Source organism: Eptesicus fuscus, chromosome 18 (assembly GCF_027574615.1).
Source record: "Eptesicus fuscus isolate TK198812 chromosome 18, DD_ASM_mEF_20220401, whole genome shotgun sequence".
Classification (NCBI taxonomy): domain Eukaryota; kingdom Metazoa; phylum Chordata; class Mammalia; order Chiroptera; family Vespertilionidae; genus Eptesicus; species Eptesicus fuscus.
This window is the reverse complement of record NC_072490.1, coordinates 30804412-30832179: the sequence shown is the minus strand read 5'-3', so window position 1 is coordinate 30832179 and position 27768 is coordinate 30804412. Positions and strand designations below refer to the sequence as shown.

The 27768-nt window shown below is 36.6% G+C and overlaps 1 protein-coding gene across 4 annotated transcripts in view; it reads left to right on the top strand.

Moving 5' to 3' along the window:
* The window catches only part of PIK3CB (phosphatidylinositol-4,5-bisphosphate 3-kinase catalytic subunit beta), a 139671-nt gene that overhangs the window by 62286 nt on the left and 49617 nt on the right, over window positions 1-27768 (top strand). For all 4 annotated transcript variants that reach the window (XM_054708178.1, XM_054708180.1, XM_054708179.1 and 1 more), the window contains 6 exons: window positions 2547-2733; window positions 6802-7027; window positions 10146-10369; window positions 15571-15750; window positions 18601-18768; window positions 19880-19957. In XM_054708178.1, coding sequence (XP_054564153.1) covers window positions 2563-2733; window positions 6802-7027; window positions 10146-10369; window positions 15571-15750; window positions 18601-18768; window positions 19880-19957 — 1047 coding nt within the window. In that variant the 5' untranslated portion in view covers window positions 2547-2562. The remainder of the gene's footprint in view (window positions 1-2546; window positions 2734-6801; window positions 7028-10145; window positions 10370-15570; window positions 15751-18600; window positions 18769-19879; window positions 19958-27768) is intronic.

Sequence of the window (27768 nt, the reverse complement as noted above, 5' to 3'; positions counted from 1 at the left end):
TTTTCTTATTATTGTATGTTAAGAGTTCTTTATGTATTCTGTATATAAGCCCTTAATATGATTTGCAAGCATTTTCTCCCAGCCTGTGACTTGTTTTTAAAAAATATATTTTTATTGATTTCAGAAAGGAAGTGAGGGGGAGAGAGATAGAAACATCAATGATGAGAGAGAATTATTGATCTGTTGCCTCCTGCACACCCCACACTGGGGGTCGAGCCCACAACTCAGGCATGTGCCCCAACCAGGAATCGAACTGTGATCTCCTGGTTCATAGGTCAACGCACTGAGCCACACTGGCCAGGCAGTCTTTTGATATTATGAACGATTGTAGCTAAGGTCAGAAGTTTTCAGTTTTGATGATGTTTATCAATTTTTTAAATTTATAAATTCTGCTTTTGGTGTCATATCTAAGAAATCTTTGCTTAATCCAAAACCACAAGATTTTCTTTTATTTTCTTCTTGAGGTTTTTGGTTTTAGAGTTTACATTTGGGCCTATGGCCCATTTTGAGTTCATTTTTATTTTTGGCTTAAGATAGGAATTGAGGTTCATTTTCTTAGTATATGGATGTTCAGTTATTCCTGCACCATTTGTTGAAAAGATTTTTTTTCATCATCTTATCATTATACAAACTTTTGAAACCAGCTGTCCATTCACTTGAAAAAAATTGAATGATTTAAAGCAAATGTCAACATAATGCTATTTACACCTACATATACTGCCATTATGCATCTCTAATGGATAGGACTGATTTTTAGAAACATAATAAACATTCCAGTATTATATGTCACAAACGTAACAGTATTTCCTCAATATCATCTAATATTCAATCCATATTTAAATTTTCTAGGTTGTTTGAAAGATAGTTTTTTATGTAGGATCTGTTCAAATCAACATTGAATTTGGCTATGTCTCCTAAGTATTCTTTTATTATTTTAACAATCCTCCCACCAGCCTTTTCCTTCCTGTTATTAATTAGTTTGCTTTCTTGTTATTGTTTTACTGATGATCCAACATTTTGGACACTACTTACTGATTGCTTCCTTGATTGTTTAACTTTCTCCTCTATTTCCCCTAGTTTCTATAAACTGGTAGATATATCAAATTTGGAACTTCATTAGGTTCAAGTACATTTTTTAAAAAGTCTTAAATATACTGTATAGGTAGTGACTTTGTAGTACTTACTGCTGTAGTACAGGAACAGACATGTCAGGATTATTCAAGAGAGTTTAGGTAGTGTCAACCTGAATTGTAAAGTTCCACCTGGATTATTCAGAGAATTCAGATGGTGTCAGTCTGAATTGTAAAGTTCCCTATTATCTTTTCACCTTATATTGTAAATTTCTTTTTAGCATTCATTAATGATCCTTGCCTAGATCCATTATTTCATTAGAGGTTGCAATATGGTGATTTTTCTAATTCTATTATTCTTTTTGCATTTATTAGCTAAAATTGTTCTTAAAAACACACACCTTAATCATATCAATTATGAATTAGTATAAACAAGCAGGTAAATGTGTGGTTTATAGGTCCTTATTCTTTATCAGTTTTCAAAATAATGAGTTGGTTTAAGCAGCCCTCATGGTGACCAATAAAGGGTTTATTTATTTTTTTATATCATTATTAAGTCACACATTGTATATATTTGATGTGTTTCAACCCATGGGTGTCATTATTTTTGATGCTCAAAATGCTTTTTAAGATGGCTCCTGTGTCTTTTCTTGTAACACTTTCATACTTTGAATAAAGGGATTTGAACCTAGGTTTATTTAACTTCAAAGCCAATGTTCTTCCCGCTGTTATTGTACCTTCTTGAAGGAAGCTCTTAAAGGATAGATGGGACTTAAATGGCACAGTTGAGGGGGCATTTGTTGGGATAGGGTTTTGATGCAGGAGTGTCAGCCTCAATGAACATAGGTCTAACAGGAGGAAGGCAAAAGGCACCTGTGGCACAAGGGTCTGGGCTATGAAGTGCTGGGAGGAAAGGAACATAGGCCAGAAACATAGTACCAAGGACTTTGCTAGCTGGGTGGAGGGATTTGGTCTTTTTAATACTTAGGTGGCGGGTCATGGGATTAAATTGATGATATTTTGTTTCTCACATGAGCTTGAAAGAAAATTATTTTCGAAAGAAGGCCTCTTGATTGCTGTTTTCATTGGAGTTTGCAAAGAAAAACTCAGCCAAAGAAGCCAATATCATCTAAGTAAAGTCTGGAAATAATCACTTGTTGAGTGATTGTTAACTTTTTCAGGACCCTATAGTCCTTAACTGTTCATCTTTTACATGTGATATACTTATTTTGAATTTGAGTCGGTGGGGGTGTGTGTGTGATTGTGTGTGGATGTGTGTAATATTTATGTAGTGATAACCGAAGTATATTTAAGTAATTTATTTCTGTTGGCTTACTGTTGCTTGATTTAATTGGCCTCCTATTACATTACTGGCTATGTTGAAATACAAGGACTAATTGTGGATTGGTGGGCTTTATCATATTTTAGTGTAGTATCTGGCTAAATATTCACTAAATTTTATTTACTGATTTCTAGGGCCCCATGGTTATGAATGTGCTTCAGTTTCATAATGCCTCCTGCTATGGCAGACATCCTTGACATCTGGGCAGTGGATTCACAGATAGCATCTGATGGCTCCATACCTGTGGATTTCCTTTTGCCCACTGGGATTTATATCCAGTTGGAGGTACCTCGGGAAGCTACCATTTCTAATATTAAACAGGTATGATAATAGTAGAATTTCTATAAATGTAGCTTATTACTATAACACTTAAGGGAACATGTACTTCTATTATAGAAAGTATAATGTAAACCAAAGGATAAATTTGAGGGACTTTTAACCTTTAGTTCATGACATTTAAAAATTTTGATTCATGCTTTATCTCTTATGAACATTTAAAACATCCTCATTCTTATTCCCACCTTTAATTTAAAAAAATCCATATGTGATACCTGAATTAAGAAAAATAAGCTTATGTTAGCTAGTTTGAAATATTAGTTCAGTTTATTAAAAGGAATTTGACATTGTTAAATCTTTGTATTTACGATCTTTGAGCTTATTATGTTTTTTTTTTCCCTATGTGATTTTTGGTTGGTTGTCTCTTTACTTCTCTCCTTTTCCTTCTCCTTCTCTTCCTCTTTTCCGTCCTTAACCCACTACTTTTTATGGTGACTCTTGGGGAAGAAAAAGTTTTCTGCTATTCACTAGATTTATTTCCACCCTCAGTAATGAATGGTATATCCTCATTTGGAAGCTATTTCTTTTGTATGACAAGGCTTGCCTGTTTTGTTGGATTATTTTTTCAAGTGAATTGATTAGTACCATTGATTTGTGAAGACTCTGACACATAAATGAAATTGTTTTTCTAAACTTTCTCTTTAATGTTTTTCAAGTAGCTGAACCCAATATGGAAAGCAAGGGTTATGATATTTAAAGAAAAAGTATTTATGACAAACTTTTAAAAAATATGTTTATTGATTTTTAGAGAGAGAGGAAGAGAGAGCAAAAGAGAGATAGAAACATTAATGACAGAGAAACATCATTGATAAGCTGCCTCCTGCACTTCCCTTCAGGGGATTGAGCCTGCGACTCGGTCATGTGCCCTGACTGGAAATTGAACTGAGATCTCTTGGTTCCTGAATCAATGCTCAACCACTGAGCCACACCGGCCAGGCAACAAACCTTTTTAAAGCTCATGACTTTGGACTGTGTTTTTTTTTGTTTGTTTTTTTTTTTTACTCTTAACCCATGCTTCTTCATCAGAGAGACATGAGAATTTTAAAACTGCATGATCCATGAAGTTAAAAGAAAAAAAGAAAAAGACACTTTTTAGGTACTCTGCAGGTGCAGAGAGTACTTATTTTTATTTTGACCAAGATGCCTATGGTTTTACTTGAACCTGGATTAACCACTGATACCCTCCTCCTTTTTTGTTATAAATTGTATGCATATTATAAAACATGCATACTATAAAATTTACCATTGGAGTCATTTTTCCATGCACAATTTGTGGCATTAAGTACATTCACAATGTTGTCCGACTGTCATTACCATCCATATCTGAACTTTTTATCATCCCAAACACTAACTCTCTACTCATTAAATGACAAACTACCCTTTCTCCCAATCTGGGGAATCTGTATTTTAGTTTCTGTCTCCTATGAATTTGTATATTCTTGCTCCTTCATGTAAGTGGAATCATACAGTAGTTGTCTTTTTGTGTTTTGCTTCTTTCACTTAGCATAATAGTTTTAAAGTTCATCCATGTTGTAAAGTGTATCCAAATTTTATTCCTTTTAAGGCTGAATAATTTCCACTATATGGATCCTACCACATTTTTGTTTATCCATCCATTTTTCTCTTTTTTTTTTTTTTTTGTTAATCTTCCCCCGAGGATATTTTTTTTTACATTGATTTTTAGAGAGAGAGTGGAAGGGAGGGAGGAGAGGAGAGACACAGAGAGAAAAACATTGATGTGAGAGAGACATACCGATTAGTTGCCTCCCGCATGGCCTTGACCAGGGCCGGGCCATCATCGAGCCTCAAGAGAGGTACATGCCCGATGCTCTATCCACTGAGCCAAACCAGCTAGGGTTCGTTCTCTCTCTCTCTCTCTCTCTCTCTCTCTCTCTCTCTCTCTCTCTCTCTCTAATAACATTTTCATGGCTGTGAAGTGGTATCTTATTGTAGTTTTTATGTGTACTTCCTTAGTGACTAAGGATGTTGAGCATCTTTTCATGTTCTTATGCACATTTTTAGAATTGTCTGTTTAAGACTATTGCCTATTTTAAAATTCAATTGTTTGTTTTTATTGTTGGTGAGTCATAGGAATTTATTATATATTCTCTATTAATCTCTTATCAAATATATAATTTACACATATTTTCTTCTAGTCTGTGGGTTGCCTTGCACTCTCTAGATAGTGTCAGATGCACAAAAGATCTTAATTTCAACAAAGTTCATTTGCCTATTTTTTCTTTTATTGCCTAGCATTGCTTCTCTTTTTTATATAGCTACTAGAGGCCCAGTGCACGAAATTCATGCATGGGGGGTGGGGCGGGGGGGGGGGCAGGGGTGTCCCTCAGCCCAGCTTGCACCCTCTCCAATCTGGGACCCCTTGAGGGATGTCCGACCGCCCATTTAGGCCCGATCCCAGTGGGATCGGGCCTAAACAGGTGGTTGAACATCCCTCTCACAATCCAGGACTGCTGGCTCCCAACTGCCCTCCCCTGCAGGCCTGGTCCCCCCAACTACCCCTCCCTGCTGGCCTGGGTCCCCCCCAGCTGTCCTCCCCTACAGGCCTTGTCCCCTCCCAACTGCCCTCTCTTGCAGCCCTGCCCCCATCTGCCCTCCCCTACAGGCCTGGTCCCCCCCCCCAACTGTCCTCCCCTTCAGGCCTAGTCCGCCCCAACTGCCCTCCCCTGCTGGCCTGGTTCCCCCCAACTGCCCTCCCCTGCAGGCCTGGGTCCCCCCCAACTGTCCTCCCCTGCAGGCCTTGTTCCCCCCCAACTGCCCTCCCCTGCAGGCCTTGTCCCCCCCCCCAACTGCCCTCCCCTGCAGGCCTGGTCCCCCCAACTGCCCTCCCCTGCAGGCCTGGTCCCCCCAACTGCCCTCCCCTGCAGGCCTGGTCCCCCTAACTGCCCTCCCTGGCAGGCCTGGTCCCCCTAACTGCCCTCCCTGGCAGGCCTGGGTCCCCCCCAACTGCCCTCCCTGCTGACCTGATCACCCACAACTGTCCTCTCCTGAAGGCCTTGTCCCCCCCCCCCAACTGTGCTCCCCTGCAGGCCTTGTCCCCCCCCCCCAACTGTGCTCCCCTGCAGGCCTGGTCCCCCCCAACTGCTCTCCCCTGCAGGCCTGCCCCCACCCTCCAACTGCCCTCCCTTGCAGGTCTGGGTCCCCCCCAACTGCCCTCCCTTGCTGGCCTGGTCTCCCCCAACTGCCCTCCTCTGCCAGCCTGGTCACCCCCAACTGCCCTCCTCTGCTGGCCCGGTCACCCCTAACTTCCCACAACTGCCCTCCCCTGCCAGGCCATCTTGTGGTGGCCATCTTGTGTCCACATGGGGCAGCCATCTTTGACCACATGGGGGCGGCCATCTTGTGTCTTGGTCAATTTGCATATTACTCTTTTATTAGATAGGATGAGAATTGGCCACGGTTTTAACCTAGGTCTCTTATCTTCAGCTTCTGGTTTTCGTACTAGCTGTAGTTAAAATATGCAATCCCGTCTTGCATTTGTAAGTTGATTTTTTTGTACATGATCTAATCCAGGAGACCTGGGGAGAGATGAAGAGAGATTGACTATGTTCATTCTGATAGGGCAATATTAATAAAGTGACCCCTCGTAAATAGAAAAGAATGCAGGACAAAAATAACACACGTTTTGTATGGGGGTGATGATACATACTTTAAAATTTCTCAGTGATTGGTTGTCTCCTGCATGTGCCCCAGAGCTGGAGATTGAGCCTACAACCTAGGAATTGAACCTAAGACTCTTCTGTGCACAGGCCAATACTGTAACCACTGAGTAACACCGGTTAGGGGTCTCTTGCAATTTTTTATTTTAAAGAAACACACCTTAATATGTCTTTGATAGCTTTCCATATTTCTGTTTTATATTCATAGTTCTTTAATGTTCTACAATTTATTTAACCAATCTCTTACTGCTAAACATTTGTCTTATCTTCAGTTTTTGAGTTTTACAAACAGTGCTACAGTGAGTATCCTTGTAGATGTGTCTTTGTGCACTTAAGCAAGTGCCATTTCAGAAAATGTCTTATTTTTATCCTGCAGATGTTGTGGACACAGATTCATAATTACCCAATGTTTAACCTCCTTATGGAAATTGACTCCTATATGTTTGCATGTGTGAATCAAACTGCTGTATATGAGGAGCTCGAAGATGAAACAAGAAGACTCTGTGATGTCAGACCTTTTCTTCCAGTTCTCAAATTAGTGACTAGAAGTTGTGACCCAGGGGAAAAATTAGACTCAAAAATTGGAGTCCTTATAGGAAAAGGTAATTAAAATTTTTTCTAATATGAATTCTTAACATGTTTTTTGCAATATATTCAAACATGTAGTAAGTATGATTTAAGACATTGCTTTGCAAAGTGTGGTCCACAGACCAGTGATAGTCTGTAAATTGTTACCAGTTACTGAGGCAAGTACGGAAATCAGGAATAAAAACTCTTCTAGCGATGTGATAGTGCCACAATATCCAAAGGCTTAAGTTTTGTGTTTCTTTTTCGAGTGACTTATTTTTATTTTATAAAAATACTGTGTTTTTTTTTGACAGGTTGTAAAGAAATATGTTCCTTTGCCTCAGATAGTTTGAGAAGCCCTTTTCTAAGAGATACTGAACTGCCCCTACAGTATGAACATAATTTTTAAAATATATTTGTATTGGTTCTTTTAAAGAAATTTATCTTTATTGTTGAAAGTATTATAGATGTCCCCCCTTTTATTCCCCATTGAACCCCCCCATCCTGCCCCTACTCCCCCATGAACATAATTTATATACAACTAGAGGCCCAGTGCATGAAAATTCATGCACTGGAGGGGGAGGTTCCTCAGCGCGGCCCGCTCCCTCTCACAGTTCGGGAGCCCTCAGGGGCAGAAGGCCACCCGGCGATCTGGGGAAGGTGATGCCCCATCACATCTCTGCTGCTGCCACTGCCGGCAGTGCAAGCCTCAGCTGGCCCTGGTTACCTGAGCCTCGGGTGGCCCTGGGTGGCTGGGCAGCTGCCATTCGAGGCTTGCCTGCACCTTGGGCTGGCCCTGGGTGCCTGGGCAGCCGCCATCCAAGGCTTGCCTGCGCCTCGGGCTGGCCCTGGGTGGCTGGGGGGCTGAGGGGACTGGGGGACTCCGGAGGCAGGTGAGCGGAGCAGCCAGGCCCGCCTTGGGGTGGGCCCGGCCTTGCTGCGTACCTGCCGCCCTGGCGGGGCTGAGGGGACTGGGTGCCACCATCTTTGATGGCGGGGCAATCAATAAGCATATTCCCTTCTTATTGGCTGTGGGCGCCGCCATTTTGCGACGTCATGAGGGTCAATTAGCATGTTCCCTCTTTATTAGATAGGATTCTTATGCCAACCAAGACTTTAAGCTGGTAAGTTTCCATATGTAACCCATATTATTGACAAATTTTACTCCATAACTAAAATTATCTTTAAGAAGTTAATTTTGTAGTGAGTCAAGATACAGCATGTCTATAGTATTCTTTGCAAATAAATTTCAGGGAGAATTGTTAGTAACAAAATGAAAAACAAGGACAAGTAGTACCGTATTTTCTGGCGTATAAGATGACTTTTTAACCCAGGAAAATCTTCTATACGCCCAGTCATCTGATACGCCGGAAAATACGGTAATCTCAGAGGCCAGTATTTACTATCAATATCCTCCTCCCTTAGACAAGATACCAATATGAAGTGAGTACCATAGGGTAATTGAGGAAGAGACTTGGAAGTTTAAATACAAAACCAAAAAATCTACTGGAGATTATTGGATCTGGATTGGCTACCTATATTAATCAAATTTAGTATTAGAGTATAATCTAGTACCATCCCAAGAACCATCCCATTTAAAATAGTATTCTTTGATCTTGACCTTAGGTAATTCAGGGTAGCCAATAATTACACTGTGAGGCTGACCTCTTCCCTTTGAGTACTTAGAACAGAACCCTGTTGATTTGCTAATGGCACCCTGTTCTTTAAAATGTTTTATTACTTCAGAGGATAGCTTGTTAGCTTCTGGCAATAATTCCCCCTCACACACACACACAATTAAATAGATAGATAATTACATTACCATACAGATTTTTTCTTATATGTTACTAGACTTCATAGAAAGCATTCTTTTCCATTTTCTCCAAATGCTCCAAAGATTTTTATAGGTTATTAATTTTCTACATTAGAAAAAGTTTTTCCTTCACCTGAAGAATATATGGAAAACTGGAAAGAATTAAAAATTACTTATAATCTTTTATCCTCTAGGATAAGACTATCCACTTGATAATATTTTGATTTATCTAAAGCATTTGGTAATCCAAAAGGGTAGCACCACAGAGATACCTAACTTTCTTCGGAATATAGGTATCTTTTTAAAATTTACCACCTTTTCAACCCTTAGATCACTGTGTTCCGTTCTGGTCTTGATTTATAAAACATAGGATTCATTAGCTATCATTAACTCTACCCAAGCTTGCCAAATTTAGTAAATAAAAATATAGGCGATCCAAATATTACATAGGATATATTTATGCTAAAAAACTATTCATTGTTTACCTAAAATTGAAATAGAATTGGGCATGCTATTTTTCTTTGGCAAACCTAACTTTACCTTACTACAGCACAGGAAATATGTATATTAGAATTGAATTTCTCTTTCTATAAGCAATGTATTATATTTCACTCAGAATCATAAAGCTTATTGTATAATTTTATTTTGCAGTGTTCCTTGCAATTTAAAAGATCAGCATGTAAGAAGTGTTTTACTATGTTAAATTAAACAGTTTATAAACTCTTAACTCTTTATAAATTGTACTTTAGATCTTTAGCATCTCTAGAAAAACTGGTGTTTTGATCATATACACAAATTTAAATGTTAACATTAATTTAGGAAGTTAAATAAGTTTGTTTTAATATTTTAGAACCAATTTAAATACCTAATAAGTAAATTTTTGCCATTGTTGTTTTGTATTTCATGACTACAACCGGGTTTAGTGAGGTCATGCCTCCTGGCAAAACAATAAACAATTATTTCAATTTAACTTCAGGAACAAGTTTGCTGCCGCATCCTCCCCAAAGAAAACAATGGAACCTTTACAGATATAACTGCCTAATGGGTCTAAAAATACCTTCTTTTAAATATGATGTGCCTGATTATTTTATTTTCTGTTTTAATTCTAAATTATCATTTATAGAGCAGTTCAACCAGTGAGCCATACCAGCTGGGCTACTTTTAGTATTTTATCTGGCTATTCATTGATTTTGTATAATATTTTCCTGCCCAGTTTTGTTTGCTTGATAAAAGCCAATTATCTATATGTTTCTATTGAATATATTTTATATTCTCTTACATTTTTAATATTCTCTTTAATATCAGCTACTCAAAATGACTACTTTAAAAAATGTGTTTAGGTTTGCATGAATTTGATGCCTTGAAGGATCCTGAAGTGAATGAATTCCGAATAAAAATGCGTAAATTTAGTGAGGAAAAAATTCAGTCGCTTGTGGGATTGTCTTGGATGGACTGGCTAAAGCAGACATATCCACCAGAGCATGAATCATCCATCCTTGAAAACTTAGAAGATAAACTTTATGGAGGAAAGCTCATTGTGGCTGTGCATTTTGAAAATTGTCAGGTAATATTATTTTAATAAATATTTTGTAATAAATCTGTGACTTTTACCTAAATACAGCTCCACCCTCAGAGGAGGCTCTTGCTTGCCTAGAAAACTTTTATAAAGAACATTTTTTTTTTTATTTTTATTTTTATATATTTTTACAGATTTCAGAGAGGAAGGAAGAGTGAAAGAGAGAAACATCAATGATAAGAGAGAATCATTGATCGGTTGCCTCCTTCATGCCCTACTCTGGGGATCGAGCCCGCAACCTGGGCATGTGCCCTGACCGGGAATCAAACTGTGACCTACTGGTTCATAGGTTGACGCTCAACCACGGAGCCACACTGGCTGGGCAAGAGTATTTTTAGATTTAGTGTGGAAATATATTTAGGATTATAGTGATAATCTAAAGTGACACATCCTTTGCTCATATATGATTTTTTTATGCAATTGTATGTTAGCAAACTGTACTGTTTTTGAATAGTTTTTATATTTTCAATGGGTTATAAAAAAATAAAGAATTTTAAAGGGATGTTAAAAAGAAAAGAAAGAGAATATATGACAAAGATACATGTCTTCAAAGTCTGGTCCTTTACAGAAAATATTTGCTAACTCCTATCTAGATAATTTTCTTTAGTGCAGATATTTTATTTTCTCATGTGAATTTTCTCTTGTCTATAAAATGAAAGGTTTGACCAAATGATCCCCCCCAAATATTCTTGTATTTGTTAATATGTAAATTAAGTACTGATATGGAGTTGGACATTTCCATGTATGTTTATACAGTTAATCTGCATCTGAATGTTCAGAGCAATTTTACAAACTGGGTTATGCTACTACCTTTGTATTATTATCTTATCATCTAGGGTCAGCCTTAGGATTAGTGTAGAAGTTAAAAGATAGTTTTATTCTTCAATTACTATGATAACAATGACAAAAACCATTATCTGTAGCCATTCTATTTTGAGCACTAATACTATGCCTGGATCTATGAAAGGAATTTTTAATATATTTGCTACTTCTCACAACAACTCTATAAAGTGAAGTTATTTTCTCCACATTTTATAGTGAAGAAACAGAAAAGAAGAGAAATTTGGTTATTTATGCCAGGCTTCATAACTGGCCAGTGGTAGAACAAGGATTTTATCCTGGTGTTTATGGCTTTATCCAGTCCTACCACCTTTCAAACAGCATGTTATAAGTATTTATTAGGACAAATATGAGAAAAGGATCCTGCCTTCTGGCATTTTACAGAGGAAGTTTGTATAGAGAACAAAAACCATTTGTACTCTATCCAGAGATGTGTTGAGATTAAAGTTCAATTTGAGCCAAGATTAGGATATTATGAGGTGTCAAGATCAAATTTAAAATATTGTTTAGTGAATTCTGCAGTATTGGAAGATCTGGAATAGGGAATTTTACTGTTAAGAGATTATTAGAGTTTAAGTTAAAAACAGTAGAATTTAACTTGAACACAGCCTGGATTTCTAGATCAGTCTGAATTTAATTAAGTACTAGAGGCCCGGTGCACAAATTCGTGCACATTGAAAGGAAATTAATTAGAAGAAATATTTTAATACCGCTATTTGCCCTTTCTCTATAATAGAAGTGTCAACCAAATTCATGATCGAACAATGACAGATTGAAACACATGCGTGCGATTGGCGCCAGCACGAGCTTTATATGTATTGTGCATGCACGAGTCAACTTAGCCTTTTATAGATATAGAATAAACTTGCTTAATTAGACCTGCTTTCTGGTTTAGCTCAACTTTTCCCAGACCAGTGAAGCACCCCAACTTCTCTTTCAGGTCATTGTCAGCAACACAGCAGTAAATATCAACACAAAGCAGATTATTATTGTAGATCACACAGGGAGAACAAAGGGTAAAATATTTAACTGTAGCAGTGTTTGACTATATTCTGTGCAGTGAGAAAACCTGAAGTCATTTTCAAGGCCCACCATTTCTTCTTTTCAGTTGGGTGCAATTTCTGAGCTTTCTAAATCAACGTTTTCCAGCTAATGAAAAGAAAATAGGATTCCATTGAGTCTCCTATCTATCTACTCCAGGACTTCTGTGAGGATCAAATGAGATGAGGTACAGAAAAATGCTTCACAGACATTTGGTTAAAGTGTAAAATGTTCCCACCTGGCTATAAAGCAAGTCATGTTCTTGGGTGAAGAAACTCCAAGGAGGCTAGTTGCTAGGGAAAGGAAGCCAGGCATTGCTATATGACTTCATTACCCAGTGCCCACAGCCACCATTTCTGGGCTGGGCTGGGCTGGGCTGTGGGCCGCATTTTGCGCCATGGGGTCTTGGCAGCGTAAGCTGAGATTTGGTGGGCTGTTGCTCCGGGGTGGTGGTGGGGCCTGTGTCCCACTTGGGGGAAGTCAGGTGTTGCTTTGTAGGCGCCAGGTTCGCGTTGCCAGTGCACGTCACAGCAGCTCCTGCGTTGAGCGTCTGCCCCCTGGTGGTCAGTGTGCATCATAGCAACTGGTTGGATGGTTGGTCAATTAGCATATTAACCTTTTATATATATGTAGATTGGTCAAATCTCTACTGGACCCAAATTTTAATGTAATCATCATTGTAACTATATGTGAAAAGAAGTATTTTGAAGTTAGAAGAGAAATGGAGATATTCAGATATCATACTAGATTCCAAGTAGTCATAGAATTTACCACTGAAAGGAGTTTAGAGATCATGAGATTGTCTTATAGTTTTATATTTTTGAAGAGTTTATGTATGAAATAGAGAGTAGGACCATAGAGTAATTATATTAAGTAGTATGGGCTTTATCATTCAGACCTGTGCTATTGAATACAGTAGCTACTAGTCAGATGTGTAATTTTATTTAAAAGTTCATTTGTGTACCACTGCTTTCTTCACAGTAGCCACATATTGAGCCATTTGTGCGTATTGGTTAATGTATTAGACAGCACATATTTTTATTATTAAAGTTCTATTTGTGTGCCATGCTTTAAATAGTTGTGAGCAATTGCATTATGTTAAAAGATACTACCATATCTTTTTGCTGCTTTTCTTTTAAAGATAGATTACTTTCTAAGTTGGGTGAAGGTTAGTTTTGAGGTGGATAGTACAAGAGTTAGGTCAAATAAGAAGCTATATTGCTCTTTAGGAGAGATGTAGAGAATCATTGAAGTAGAAGAGTGTTACTGGAGATGGAAAGAAGGTGACTATTATTATGGGAATTGAGGTAGAGAAGTGGTATGACTTATCAAGTGACTCTGTGGATCTAGTTCCTGTACTATGATGCACAAGGCACCAACTCAGAGAAAATACAGAAGAAAGGGGTAAAAATACTGGAGAAAATAGATTGGAAGACCCAGTAGGTTTAGGTCTTAAAAGTTTGAATTTGAGATACCTTGTAGAAAAGGGAGGTGACGTAAATTAATTTGGTGGAAATTACTGCAAAATCAATTCCAGGTCAGTATAGAAAGTCTATATATATAAAAGGCTAATATGTTAAGTGTCCCTCCAGCCCACTGACTGGTTGCTATGATGCACACTGACTACCAGGGGGCAGATGCTCACGCTCAATTCAGGAGCTGCCATGATGTGCACTGGACATTTAAAGAGAAACGGCAGTGTGGATCTGGCGCTGACAAAGCAACATCGGCTTCCCCCAAGCTGGACACAGGCCCCGCTGCCATCCCGGGACGACAGCCCACCAAATCGCAGCTGACACTGCCATGGTGCAAAATGCGGCCCACAGCCCAGCCCAGCCCAGAAACGGTGGCTGAGGGCACCGGGTAATGACATCAGGTAGCAATGCCCGGCTTCCTCTCCCTAGCAACTAGCCTCTTTGGAGTTTCTTCACCCAAGAACATGACTTGCTTTATAGCCAGTTGCAAATATTTTACACTTTAACCAAATGTTTGTGAAGCGTTTTCCCATGCCTCATCTCATTTGATCCTCACAGAAGTCCTGGAGTAGATAGATAGGAGATTCAGTAGAATCCTATTTTCTTTTCATTAGCTGGAAAATGGAGACTTAGAAAGTTTAGAAACTTGACCCCAATGAAAAGAAGTAAGAAATGGTGGACCTTGAAAATGACTTCAAGTTTTCTCACTGCACAGAATATAGTCAAACACTGCTACAGTTAAATATTTTACCCTTTGTTCTCCCTGTGTGATCTACAATAACAATCTGCTTTGTGTTGATATTTACTGCTGTGTTGCTGACAATGACCTGAAAGAGAAGTTGGGGTGCTTCACTGGTCTGGGAAAAGTTGAGCTAAACCAGAAATCAGATTTAATTAAGCAAGTTTATTCTATATATATAAAAGGCTAAGTTGACTCACCCATGCTCAATACATATAAAGCTCTCACTGGCGCCAGTTGCACTCATGTGTTTCGATCTGTCATTGTCGATCATGAATTTGGTTGACACTTCTATTATAGAGAAAGGGCGAATAACGATATTAAAATATTCTAATTTCCTTTGAATGTGCACGAATCCGTGCACCAGGCCACTAGTGTTCTAATAATCATAGTTGTCCAGGGTAGCAGTTGGCTGCTGTGAGAGAGAGTGAGCTTTCTTATATCTTTGATATATTATCATTTGGTGTGAAATTATTTTGCTATATTATAGAAGGATTTGGGTATTATTAAACAGTCTTTAATATCTCTGTCTTTGGGATTTATGCATAGGTTTAATAATATTCCATCACAACTATATCTCCATTTTTCACTAGTAAAAATTTCTCTGTTTCTTTTTACATGTTTATAAAATCAGACAAAAATTTTAAATTATGGTTCAATTAGTATAAAGTAAAAATCTCTTCTTACTAGTGACTGCATATAACTCTTTTATTAATACAGACTAAAAACACAGGGTTTTGGGTAACTTTTTAAAAGAAGGATATTTACTGGAAAATGCATGTGATAAACTACCTGAAGATAAAATTTAGTTAAATATTATTAAACTTCAGTTAAGTATTTATCTGACCTGTGGAAACTGTGGCACACTCTATAGCGTAAGATGAATTGCAAATTATCAGAAATCTTAGCATATTTGGCATGGACACAGTATATTTAGAAAACAGAAAGATTTACTGAAATATTAAATCTAAAGGATGTATATATCTGAACATTATGTATGGCTATTTATAATGTAGTAATAAGTACAAATGTAAAGAATGTTTTGTTTTTAGCACAAATGTTATTTGTGGTTTTTTTTCTACCTCTCTCTTTAGGATGTGTTTAGCTTTCAAGTATCTCCTAATATGAATCCTATAAAAATAAATGAATTGGCAATCCAAAAACGTTTGACTATTCATTGGAAAGAGGATGAAGTTAGCCCCTATGACTATGTGCTGCAAATCAGTGGGAGAGTAGAATATGTATTTGGTGATCACCCACTAATCCAATTCCAGGTATGAGTATTAACTCTCAATTTACCAGAGAAGTGTGTGTGTGTATATTTAGCAATTTGACAATTTAAATTTCTGATATAAAAATGTGTTAACTATAGTCAGCGTTTGGAACCTACAGAAAATTATACTCAATTAAATAATAGCTACAATCCTACCTCCCTCCGAGTTAATCATTGTTAACATTTTGGCATGTTTTTGTCATTTTACTCAAAGATACATGTATTTTTGGCATTATGTGTGTATCTATAATGTTTTTATTGTGCTTTTTTAATTGTTTCAGTGTCATAATTTCATATAGTATTGTGAATTCTTATACAGTTTGTTATAGCTGCCCACTATTTCATCATATAAACAATGATTTAGATATGAAATATTCTGGGGGAAGCAAAACAAAATATTTTCATTAAATGGCCACTAATTGAATTATATAAAAACTTATTTGCAATGGTCTGTTAACTAGGTAAAGTAATATTAAAAATTTCCATTATGTATTATAAAACTTTTCAGTTTAAGCCTAATATTTGTATGTGTAATTTCCCCCTTCACCCCTCCCCCACCTTTTTTGTTACTTCCATATGTGGTAGAAATTTTGTAAGAATTAAGTTTTACCATTCTCCAAAAGTCTTTCCTTACCTTTCGGTTATTTATTACCATTTAGTCATGAATTCTCTGCTTATATGTGTTATGAAAGGCACTGAAGTGCCTCAGATTATTTTTGGAGTAAAGTAAATAAGATATGTGCAGTGCACTACCTCTTCCCCCACCATATGTTATGCTACTTAAAGGATAGGATCCTAGCTTTGCCTTCAAGGAATTTGAGGATTATTTTTTGAAATTATATTTGGAGACTAAAAAATGATCATTGTATTAAGAACAATAAGCTGAGTGCCAAGTTAGATAAATAGCAAGATTTTAGAGTAATATGTGATCACTTTTATTTTTGTTTTGTTTTAAGAAAGAGGAATACAGGCATGCCAAATATTAAGTGATGTTTGTTTGAGAATAAAGACCTGTGATTTATTAGAAGGAAATAGGGAATTTTACACCTTTGTTTTCAGATTTTTGGTGTAACCTTCAATTCTTGTGCTTTAGTAGGTAGGAAGTCTAACAGTGATGATAACTTCTGTGCACAGCTTTGGGAGCTGTGCATTCTGATAGTAAGTGCTTGAACTCTGGCTCATAAGAGGAAGAAGGAAGATATAAAGTGCTTGGTGGGAGCATAGAAGTACTGCCTTCTTCCCTTCATGTTTTGCCATATTTTAAGTAGCCTCCTGCTTCTTTAACTTAACACCTTTTTCTTAACTTAATAAGAGGAAGGTATATTGTTTTGCCAAAAACTAGAATTTGTTATTATAAAGAAAAATAAAGCCATGCATATGTTTTTGTACAAGGTCATATTGGAAAGAAAATATACAGTATCAACAAAGGAATATGAAGGAAATGTAATGATACATCTTTCATAGTGAAAAGTTTTGAATGAATATATTTATCATAATATCATGTAATTCCACTTATAGGCCATCCTGGAAATGTTTTTTATTTATTTCAAAAAATATATTTTTAGTGGTTCTACATTTGATACAATACATAGAGTCACACTTTATATCTGTACTAGAGGCCCAGTACACAAAATTCGTGCACAGGGGTGCGGGAGGGGGTCCCTCAGTCCAGCCTGCACTCTCTCGCAGTCCAGGACATCCCTCTTACAATCTGGGACTGCTGGCTCCTAACCGCTCACCTGCCTGCCTGCCTGATCGCCCCTAACCACTCTGCCTGCCTGCCTGATCGCCCCTAATCACTCTGCCTGCCTGCCTGATTGCCCCTAATCACTCACCTGCCTGCCTGATAGCCCCTAACTGCTCACCTGCCTGCCTGATTGCCCCTAACCACTCGCCTGCCTGCCTGATCGCCCTTAACCGCCTCTGCCTCAGCCTCCGCAGCTGCAGCTTCGTCGGGAAGGAAGTCCAGAAGGTGGTTCGGCTGTCCAGTCTAATTAGCATATTACGCTTTTATAGATAAGAAAGTTTTTCTTTTGAGTAATACATTGGATTTCTATTCATTTTTTTAGGAATCTTTGGTAATGTGAATAACCACCCCCCTTTTTACATGCCTCTGGAGAGTCATCCTGGTTTCATGGAAATAAAACAAGAGCCTCAAGCTGAGAGGCCAATAATTTTTTTTTTTTTTTCTGGAAAACAGTAATGGTTGCCTGGAGCCCTGTGCTAAAAAGGTACCAGGTCTACCTCAGGGGTCCATAGGAAAGTGTGAGTGGCCAGTTGAGATGACTTAAGAAATGGCCACATGGGTACTACATGCTAACCTTTCTTGACTGATTGGTGAAAGCTTGTACTGTGACATCAGTCTACGATGTTCATGTCCTGCCCTAGAAAGATATGCCTATTGTCAAACTGTCAGGTGTTAAGTGCAGAAAGGAGAAGATAAAACATCTAGACTGAGGCATGTATTTCAAGGTTTAGCCAATAAACAAAAAAAAAGTCAGGCAGGTGGATTTAAATTCAGGTCTTAAAGATACTAGATGTATAACTTAACTCTTCCAATTTTTGTTCTTTAATATATCATTAAATGGGGGATAATTGCTCTAATAGAGTTTTTATGAAGATTACCTTTAATGTATAAGAATTGTCTAGCTCAGTTCTTATGTACTTAAGATATTCAGTGAATGGTAGTTTTTTTATGGTGTGACTTTATTTCTCATATTCTTGACATTAAATTGGTTAAGATATACTTTCATAGTCATTTTAATATAGTGTTGTTCAGCTTAATTTTATTCTTCTATTGATTTAAGTATTTGCTTGAATATCCTTACCTATTGTTTCTTGCCACTGTTAGTATATCCGGAACTGTGTCATGAACAGGACCTTGCCCCATTTTATACTTGTGGAATGTTGCAAGATCAAAAAGATGTATGAACAGGAAATGATTGCCATAGAGGCTGCCATAAATCGAAATTCATCTAACCTTCCTCTTCCTTTACCACCAAAGAAACGAATTATTTCTGTAAGTTTCATGTGTGAATTTTTGCCAACCCCAAAAGGCATGTGATTTTGTTAAGTTGTATACGTAAGTCTCTCTCTCACACACATACACACACTTTTTTTTTCACTTCTTCTGTGAAAACCAATGCATACAAATCCCTTTCCATTTATAATAACTATCTGTTTAGTTACTATTATTTTTCTTTACTCAAGCTACATATAAATGTAAATATGACATTTATATTTCTGTTGTTCTTTTGGTTCCAAATAAAAATGCCATTAAATTAGAGAGATTTTTTAGATTAGAGCTGAACATGGGACCGGAGTAATTTGAGACATTGTGGTAGAAAAGTTAGATGTGCAGAAATAGTTGATTTACTATTATATTTCATTTCTATCAGCTTAGCTATGATAGTGTTGTGGTATACACTGAAAGGCCAGATTATTATGATCTCTGAACACATCATAATCTGGCCACTCTAATATATATATTAGAGGCCCGGTGCATGAATTCGTGCATGGGTGGGGTCCAGCCAGCCTGGCCAGTGGGAGGAGACATGGGTGGTTGACCGGCCTGCCTGCTGGTCGAACTCCTGGTCGAGGAGACAATTTGCATATTAGCATTTTATTATATAGGATATACACTGAGTGGCCAGCTTATTATGCGTTTAGAGATCATAATAATCTGGCCACTCAGTGTAATTTGCCTGTCTTATTGAATACTCTTAGACTTTAATTGTATCAAAAGAAGAAATGTTTGTGTTCATGGGAACAGTTAACACTTTTTAAATAGTTATTCAGTCTTAACAAATTGTATGAGTAAGATATTATCTATATATTAATTTAAATGGTAAATTCTTAATTTATTCAAAGCTTTTAATACTATTTGTTTATGATATTTAGCTTAGTGAATCTCTTAGCAATATTGGAATGCTGCTTGTGTTTTACCGTGAGAATTAGGTGCTACTGGTTATGATGCTTAATTTAACATATGTGACTTTCAGTTGTTAGTTTAGAGGTCTATTTTCATTATTTTGCCAGTGGACATGAGAATTGATGAGATGATTTCATTGTTGGCATAAGATGTTCATGTCTTTAATTAAAATACCTGTACTTATTTCATTCTTTTACAGCATGTTTGGGAAAATAACAACCCTTTCCAAATTGTCTTGGTTAAGGGAAATAAACTTAACACAGAAGAAACTGTAAAAGTGAGTACTTGCTAAGATTTGAATTTGTCATCTGCTCCATTATTTAAATAACTCACTGATATGCTCAATGAATGTCACATTGGAAATTAAATTTTACTAACATTGGTCAATTATACGAGGTAGAATATGGCAGTTAATTATAAGACAAGAATTTTTGTTATTAATTAAAAATGTTTTTTTGTTTTAAACTATGCTTTAAATACTTGCTTGGAGATGTAATGGATAGATTGACATTTTCCAGTATATTATATAAAAGAAATTGCTTTAGAACAGGGATATAGCAAGTGAAATTTAAGTTGAAACTATAGGTTACGTGTTTGTATGCAAGCTTACTCTTCTTTCTTGGCCTTGCTTAGAGCTGAACTCAGCCCCCGCCTTTTTTTTTCTTTTAAACTTGCTGAGCACAAAAAATGTAATACAATTTCCTGCAAGAAAATAGATGACTACATTATAGACCACAAGTTGTTAACACATGGAGATTTATTGCACAACCCCATACAATTAAGAGAAGACTTAACAAGGCATTTTGTCTCAAAGTATAAAGCATGCATTTTCCCCTATTTTGTTTGGCAGGAAATTAAGTGAACAGTTTTGTGATCCAAGAAAGAGATTCAGTTAGTTTGAGATGTTTGCTGGCATGACAATATATACAGGAAGCACCTTGCCAAAGATTACCAATAGCTTGCTTTTGTAAATGGACATTAAAGATTCTTTGGGTAGCTGTCATTAAAATAAGGGTGTGTGTTTTTTCTCTTAAATTCTTAGCTAGATTTGCATTTTTAATGAGTGTGTGTATGCCAATTAGCCTTTGTTTTCTATTTTAGTGGTAATTTTATTTTTTCCTTTAATTTAAAATTTTCTTATTTTCCAATTGTAAAAGTGTAACATTGTTACAATAGGTTAAAAAAAGTCCAAACATGATTAGAGAAAAAAGTTACCGATCTCTCCTACCTATCTCTTTATCATCATATATAACCAGTATTGTGAGTGACTTCCATATTTATATAAATAGAATATATACATATAGTTTGGAGATTGAATAGATTGATTGTGTTTATTTTGTTGATTGGTTGGTTTGTTAAAAAGGGATGATATTGTATGCATTATTCTACAACCTGATTTATTTACTTTATAATACATCTTGGACTGTCATAAATAGTCACTAAAATTCCTTGGTTATTATATTTCTAATGGCAGAAATCACATATAGGCAAATCTATCCTCAAGTCATATGGAGTATTATATATGTTTGTATAGTTTTTTTCCTTGATTTGTATGTATGGATGTGTAATTTACATTGTAAAAATGGGAATTCTTACTTGTTCTTCCCATTTGTAGTTTATTGTATTTGTCTTCTGTAGGTAATTTATGTTATTTAATTCTTGTGTAGTTATTAAATTTTCTACGGTCTTCTGTTTTATTTCTTCTGAAAAAGACCAAAGAAGCCTTCACTGCCTGCTTTATTTTTTTGAGTATTACATTTTATATGTCTTTGTCAGTGACATTTTATTTCCATAGGATAACTTCCAACAGATATTTCAAGCTGAATTGATTCTGTTGTTTGTGGTCATGCTCTAAGGAGTAATAGTCGTAATGACACGTAAAATGTCTCCTAGTCCACTCCATCTAGTTTGCTAGTCTCCTCTCGCCAGCCCCCTTTATTTTTTCCATTGGGGTTATATTGTTGAATGTAAGTAAGTTAAGGCAATTATAACATGATTTATTTTTGTAAATACACACCATTCTGTTTAATTGCTACACAAGTTAGGAGCTCCAGAACAATGTTGAAAAGAAATCTGAAGGAAAAAAAAGAAGTGGGTATGCCGGGCTAGGACCTTCAACATATGATGTTAAATGGAAATGATGAGAGTAGATGTATCTGTCAGGATTCTTCAGAGAAACAAACAGAACCAGTAGAATATGTGGGGGGCGGGGGCATGCAGACATGCACATGCAGACGTGCACATGCAGACACACATTTATTTAAGGAATTAGCTCACATGATTGTGAAGTTGGTTAAGTCCTGTGATCTGTAGGGATAGAGGCAAACTGGAGACTCAGTGCTCAGAGTTTAATTCTAGTGTGAGTCTGAAGGTTTGAGAACCAGGTGATTGTTTGAGTTGTTCCCTGTTGAAGGCTGGCAGGCTCAAGACCAGGAAGAGCTGCTATTTCAGTTCTGACGACAGGAGAAAAGCTGATAAATCATTCAGGCAGGAAGAATTCTTTCTTACTCTTCAGAGGGTCAGCTTTTTTTTTTTTCCTTTTCTATTTTATTCTTCAACAAATTGGATTAGGGTCACCCACTTTAGGAAGGGCAATCTGCTTTAGTCAGCCTACCATTTGAATGTTTATCTCATCTAAAATCCCCAAAGGAACACCCAGAACATTTGGACATCCCAAGGCTTAGTATTCTTAAAGGAAAGCATTCAGTCTTACAACTTTAAGTATAATGTTAGCTGTACATTTTTCAAGATGCCCTTTATTCAAGAAATTCTCTTCTCTTCCTACTGTGCTAAGAGTTTGTATCCTGAAAGGGATAAAAAAAGGTTGTACTTTGTCAAATGCTTTTTCTATATTTATTGAGATGATTGTATGTTTTTTACATTTTAGTCTGTTAATTTGATTGATCTTAAAAGGTTGAAACCAACTTTGCATTTCTGAAATATGCTCCACTCAGTGAAGATGTAGCTTATATATTTTTGGATTTGTTTTATTACTGTTTTGTTATAGATTTTTATGTCTATACTCAGGGAAAATATTGGTCTGCACTTTTCTTCGCATGTAATGACTTTCTCTGATTTTGGTATCACGATAATGTTAGCCTTATGAATTGAGTTGAAAAGCCTTCCCCTCCTCAATTTTCTGAACAAGTTTATGTAGGTTTGGTATTATTTCTTCTTTAAATATTTGATAGGATTTACTCCAAGCCACCTGAGCCTAGAATTTTCATTGTAGGAAGGTTTTTAATTAGAAATTTAATTTCTTTAATGGATATATAGATTTTTTTCTTTTGTGTCAATTTTGGTAATTCTTGTCTTTTGAATAATTTATTTTAACTTGTTAAATTTATTAGCATTAAGTTTATAGTGGCCCTTTAAATTGGTTTTCTGTTGCTGGGTAACAGATTACTGAAAACTTTGCAGCTTAAAGCAATATCTGTTTATTAGCTCACGTTTCTATTGGTCAGTAGTCTGGGCATGGTGTGGCTGGGTTTTCTGCTTGTTGTCTTTACAAGGTTGAAATCCAGGTATTAGTTGGGCTGCATTCCTTCCTGAATGCTTTGGGAAAGAATCTGCTTCCAAGATGATTCAAGTTACTGGCCAAATTCAGTTCCTTGTAGTTGTAGGACTGAGGTTCTAGTTTCCTTGCTGGCTGTTAGCTGGGGATTGCTCTCAGTTAATAGAGGCATCTTTCAGGTCCTGGCCATGTGGCTCTCCATTTTAAAATCTAGAAGTGGAGAATTTCTCAAGCATCAAATCCTGCTCACTGTTTGAATCTATTGCAAGGATTTAAGGGCTCATGCATCAGGCCCCTAACAGATAATCTCCCTTCCTTAAAGCCAGCAATATCATATAGTATAACCTAATCATGGGAGTGAGATACATTATATTCACAGTTCCAGATGATTCTCTGTAGTCTGTAATGAAAATCCTAGCTGTTTAATGAGGATTCACTACCCTGCCTGGCTGGTAATTGAATGTCTTTCAACCCTGTGAGAGTGCTTAGAGTTCTGTAGCATTCAGCTTCTTTCCTGGTCAGTCTTTTTTCAACCTTGTGACATTTCATTTTTCTGGTGCGCATCTTAATATTTACCAGAAGCTTAAACTCAATGCTGCCTAAATCTAGAAGATGGTGTCAGTGCCATCGGAAAGCATTCAAAAAGCCCTCTAGTTACAGCTTTTTGTGGGGAAAGGGTCTTCTAACTATCAGAGAAAGTTCTCCCCATTTTACTCCTTTTTTTTTTTTGTTTTCTGTTCTTTTCTCTGTTCTCATTTGCCTCAGTCTCTAAGAAGTCCTGTGGCAACAGCAACACCAAAGCGGGACAGGCTTAAAATGCAGAGTTGAACCTTCCTCTTTGATTGGAGGAGTTGTAATCTCAAGAGAATGTGGTAAATCCTCATTGATTCCCCCCAACTCCCCTTCTGTTCTTCCTGCTGTTTGGCATAGTTGCAGGAAGTGTGGGTGAATAAAGCCTCAGCTTTCTGGCTGGATGACAAGAAAAGGGGAGCCCTAGCAACTAAAATATACTCAAATGATTGCAGAGTGCAAGAGCTTGGGAAAGCAACCCCTTTAAATGTTTGTGTATTTATGCTTATATGTTTATTGCTGAGCTGTTCATTGTGGATCTGAGTCTTACTACCTACATAGTTTGAGAACTGAACTATAGCAGAAATCACTACCCAATCCTCAGACCAGTCCCTGTATGATGAACACATAGGACAGATCCAAATAATCCTGCAAAGAATTTGAAAACTGAACTGGTATTGGAACCACAGCTCATTGAAAGCTTGTTGGAACTTGCAGCATGAACTTAATCATGATCTCCTAAAAACAAACATTAATTTTCTCTGTAGGATATAAATGAAACCCAGAGTAGTCTAACATAATGATCAAAATGTCTTGGAGACAATTCAAAATTAATTGGCATTTAAATAATCAGGAAAATCTGTCCTGGCTGGTGTGGCTCAGTGGTTGAACACTGACCTATGAACCGGGAGGTCAAGGTTTGATTCCCCATCAGGGCACATGCCCCAGTTGCAGGCTCAATCCCCAGTAGGGAGTGTGCAGGAGGCAGTGGATCGATGATTCTCTCTCATCATTGATGTTTCTTTCTATCCCTCCTCCTCCCTTTTTCTCTCTAAAGTCAATAAAAACATATTTAAAACAATAAATAAAGGACCAGGAAAATCTGAAGTTGTATGTACAATGGTAATAACAGATATCAATGCTGATATGACATAGATTTTTAGAATTATCTCACAAAGTTATTAAAACAGTTATAAAAATGTGCCAACAACTAAGGGCAGTTATAATTGAAAGTAATGGAAGAATAGAAATCTCAGATAAGAAATAGATGGTATAAGGAGGAACCAAATGGAAAATTTAGAAATGAAAAAACAACAACTGTAATTTAAAGAACTCACTGAATGGACTCAACAATGGAATGGTAATGAGAACAGAATGAGTCAGTGAAGTTGAAGATTAATAATCAAAAAAATTTCCAATTTAAACAACAGAGAGAAAAATTATAGGGAAGAAAAAAGCTACAGGGCCTGTGACTATCTACAGGGCCAGGGTCTAACATTTGTATAATCTCAATCCCAGAAAGCAAAGAAAGAGTGCAGTTCAGAAAAACTGTTTAAAGAAATTATCACTGGGAGCTTTCCAAAGTTGGCGAAAGATATAACTATTATGACAGATTCTTAAACTTACAGAATTCCAAGGCCAGATATATCCCATATATCCCACTTATTAGTCATAAATCATAACACCTCATAGCCTAGTTATATGGGTCTCAGCACTCTTAACCTACTAAAATATATGTAACCTGGGGAAAGAAATTGTGTCTTAATCTTTTTATCTTATTTTAGTGCCTAAATCCTAAGTAAACTTTTGTATAATGAATTAATAATACATTTTCATGTAGCTATAACATCTTTATATCCTTAGTTAAAGGTAGCACATGGCTTCTCCCACAAATGAGAACAAATCTGTCTCTTTACAAAAGTGATATACTTCATGAAACTGAGAATTCAGCCTATTATTCATGCTACTGTCCCCCCCCCCCCGCCTTTTTTTTTTTGGTGTCTAATATCTAAAGGCAAAAATGTAGTGGATTTTGGCCATATTGCAAAATTAGAAGGAAATTAAGTGTTGATGTTGGGAAAAAGTTTCATATCTTGCCCAAAACAGAACATTTTTAATTGGTGAGTTCAGGAATACAGTCTGTGTGTATGCTTGGCACACCCTTGCTGGAGCACAGTGGCAAGGCCTTTTCGTTATAAAGCCTGCCTTCTCTTGCTCTCCATGTGTTGTGGGGCTTGTGAAAATGTGTCTCTGGAAGTTTACTACAGTCAGACAATAAAATGTGTGACTGTATTAAGCATAATGGTGGCTTTAAAATTCTGCACTTTTCAGAGTCTGAAGATGATCCAGACCAAGCATCAGGAAATGGGACAATTTTGACATTTCACATGATAGAAGTTTAGGGAATGGTTTTTCTTACTGCTTTTTCTGAAAACAAAACCTTTAATATATCTGATACCATGGGAGATTTTAAGTTCCGAAAACAGAATTTTTTTCATTTTATTTTAAATGTGGATTAATTTTTCTATTCTTGTTTTTAATCAACTTTACTCTTTTAAAGAGATTTCTCAAGCAGACATAATCTTAATGACTTGGTTTTAAATAAGTCACACTTTGACTATTAGATAATGAATGTTATTTCAACAGATTTCTTCAAAATGTGCAGGGTCTCTTTTTTGTTTATTGTTACCATGCCCAAGTTACACTCATTCTTTATTGTTATTCTTTTCCAGATCACACCCTTTACTGTTTCTGTTTACAGCTAGTATAGGACTTTTCTATTCATTATAATTGAGGTGGTTTTTTTTTTAAGCTTTCTAGCCATCTGATCCATAATTTTACTTCATTCCTTATGTCAGAATTTTGCCAGAAGTTGGTTGATGGAATTATAACTAGCATTTTTTGTTTTTATTTTAAAATATTAACATTTATTGAATACTTATGTAGTGGGCTTTTGCTTGTATTTCTGTTTTTAAGCTCAGCAGTTTATTGTAAATAGCTTGGCTTTATCACAATAATGTTGAAAAATAATTTATTTTTTTAATAATTTATCTTTCAAAAGGTGGTTAATTCATAAGTCTTCGAGGTCACTGAGAGTGAAAATTGAATAAATTTTTATCCTAAAATTTCTAACTTCCATTATATCATACAAAAGATGCAAAATATGTTTTATGTATGTTTTGTCTTATGATTTATTTACTCTCATTTCACAAATGATTTGAGTCAAGTGCACTTGTGCACATGCACTTGTCTCCTCTCTCTCTCTCTCTCTCTCTCTGTCACATATACACACAAAATATACAAAGTTTTGACTTTTTATAAAATAATTGAGGCCCTGGCTGGTGTGGCTCACTTGGTTGGAGTGTTGTCCCGTGCACTGAACGGTCATGGGTTTGATTCCCAGTCAGGGCACATACCTAAATTGTGGGTTCGATCCCCAGTTGGGGTGCATATAGGAGGCAACTGATCAGTGTTTTTCTCTCACATTGAGATTTCTCTCTCTCTCTCTCACCCCCCCTTCCTCTCTCTCTGAAGTCAATAAACATATCCTTGGGTGAGGATTTAAAAAAAAATCTTTAAAAAAATAATTGAGAAAATAAAATTGAGGATATTTAATGGCCAAGAAAAGTCAGGAGCAAGATTCACAGTAGGTATATATATATACAGTAATAAGAATTTGTGGGCTACAAATTTTGCTCTCAGCTTGCAAGATAGCTAGTAGTCAAAGCAAAGAAAATATGATCACTTAAAATATTCAGAATCTCCTAAGATAAAAACAAACTAGCTGTTCATGTGTTTGTAGCTCATCCTGATACTGAAGGAGATACAGTGGGTGATAAAGTGAGCACCATTACCACTGACAGCATCATTACAGTAGTAAAATAATGTTCCACATATTTGTCCCTTACAATATGTTTTACTGGGTAGACTTAAAAAATAACATTGACAGTACAATTCAGAAAAAGTTATTCTATGAGACACCAAAATAATTCAGTCTGAGTACT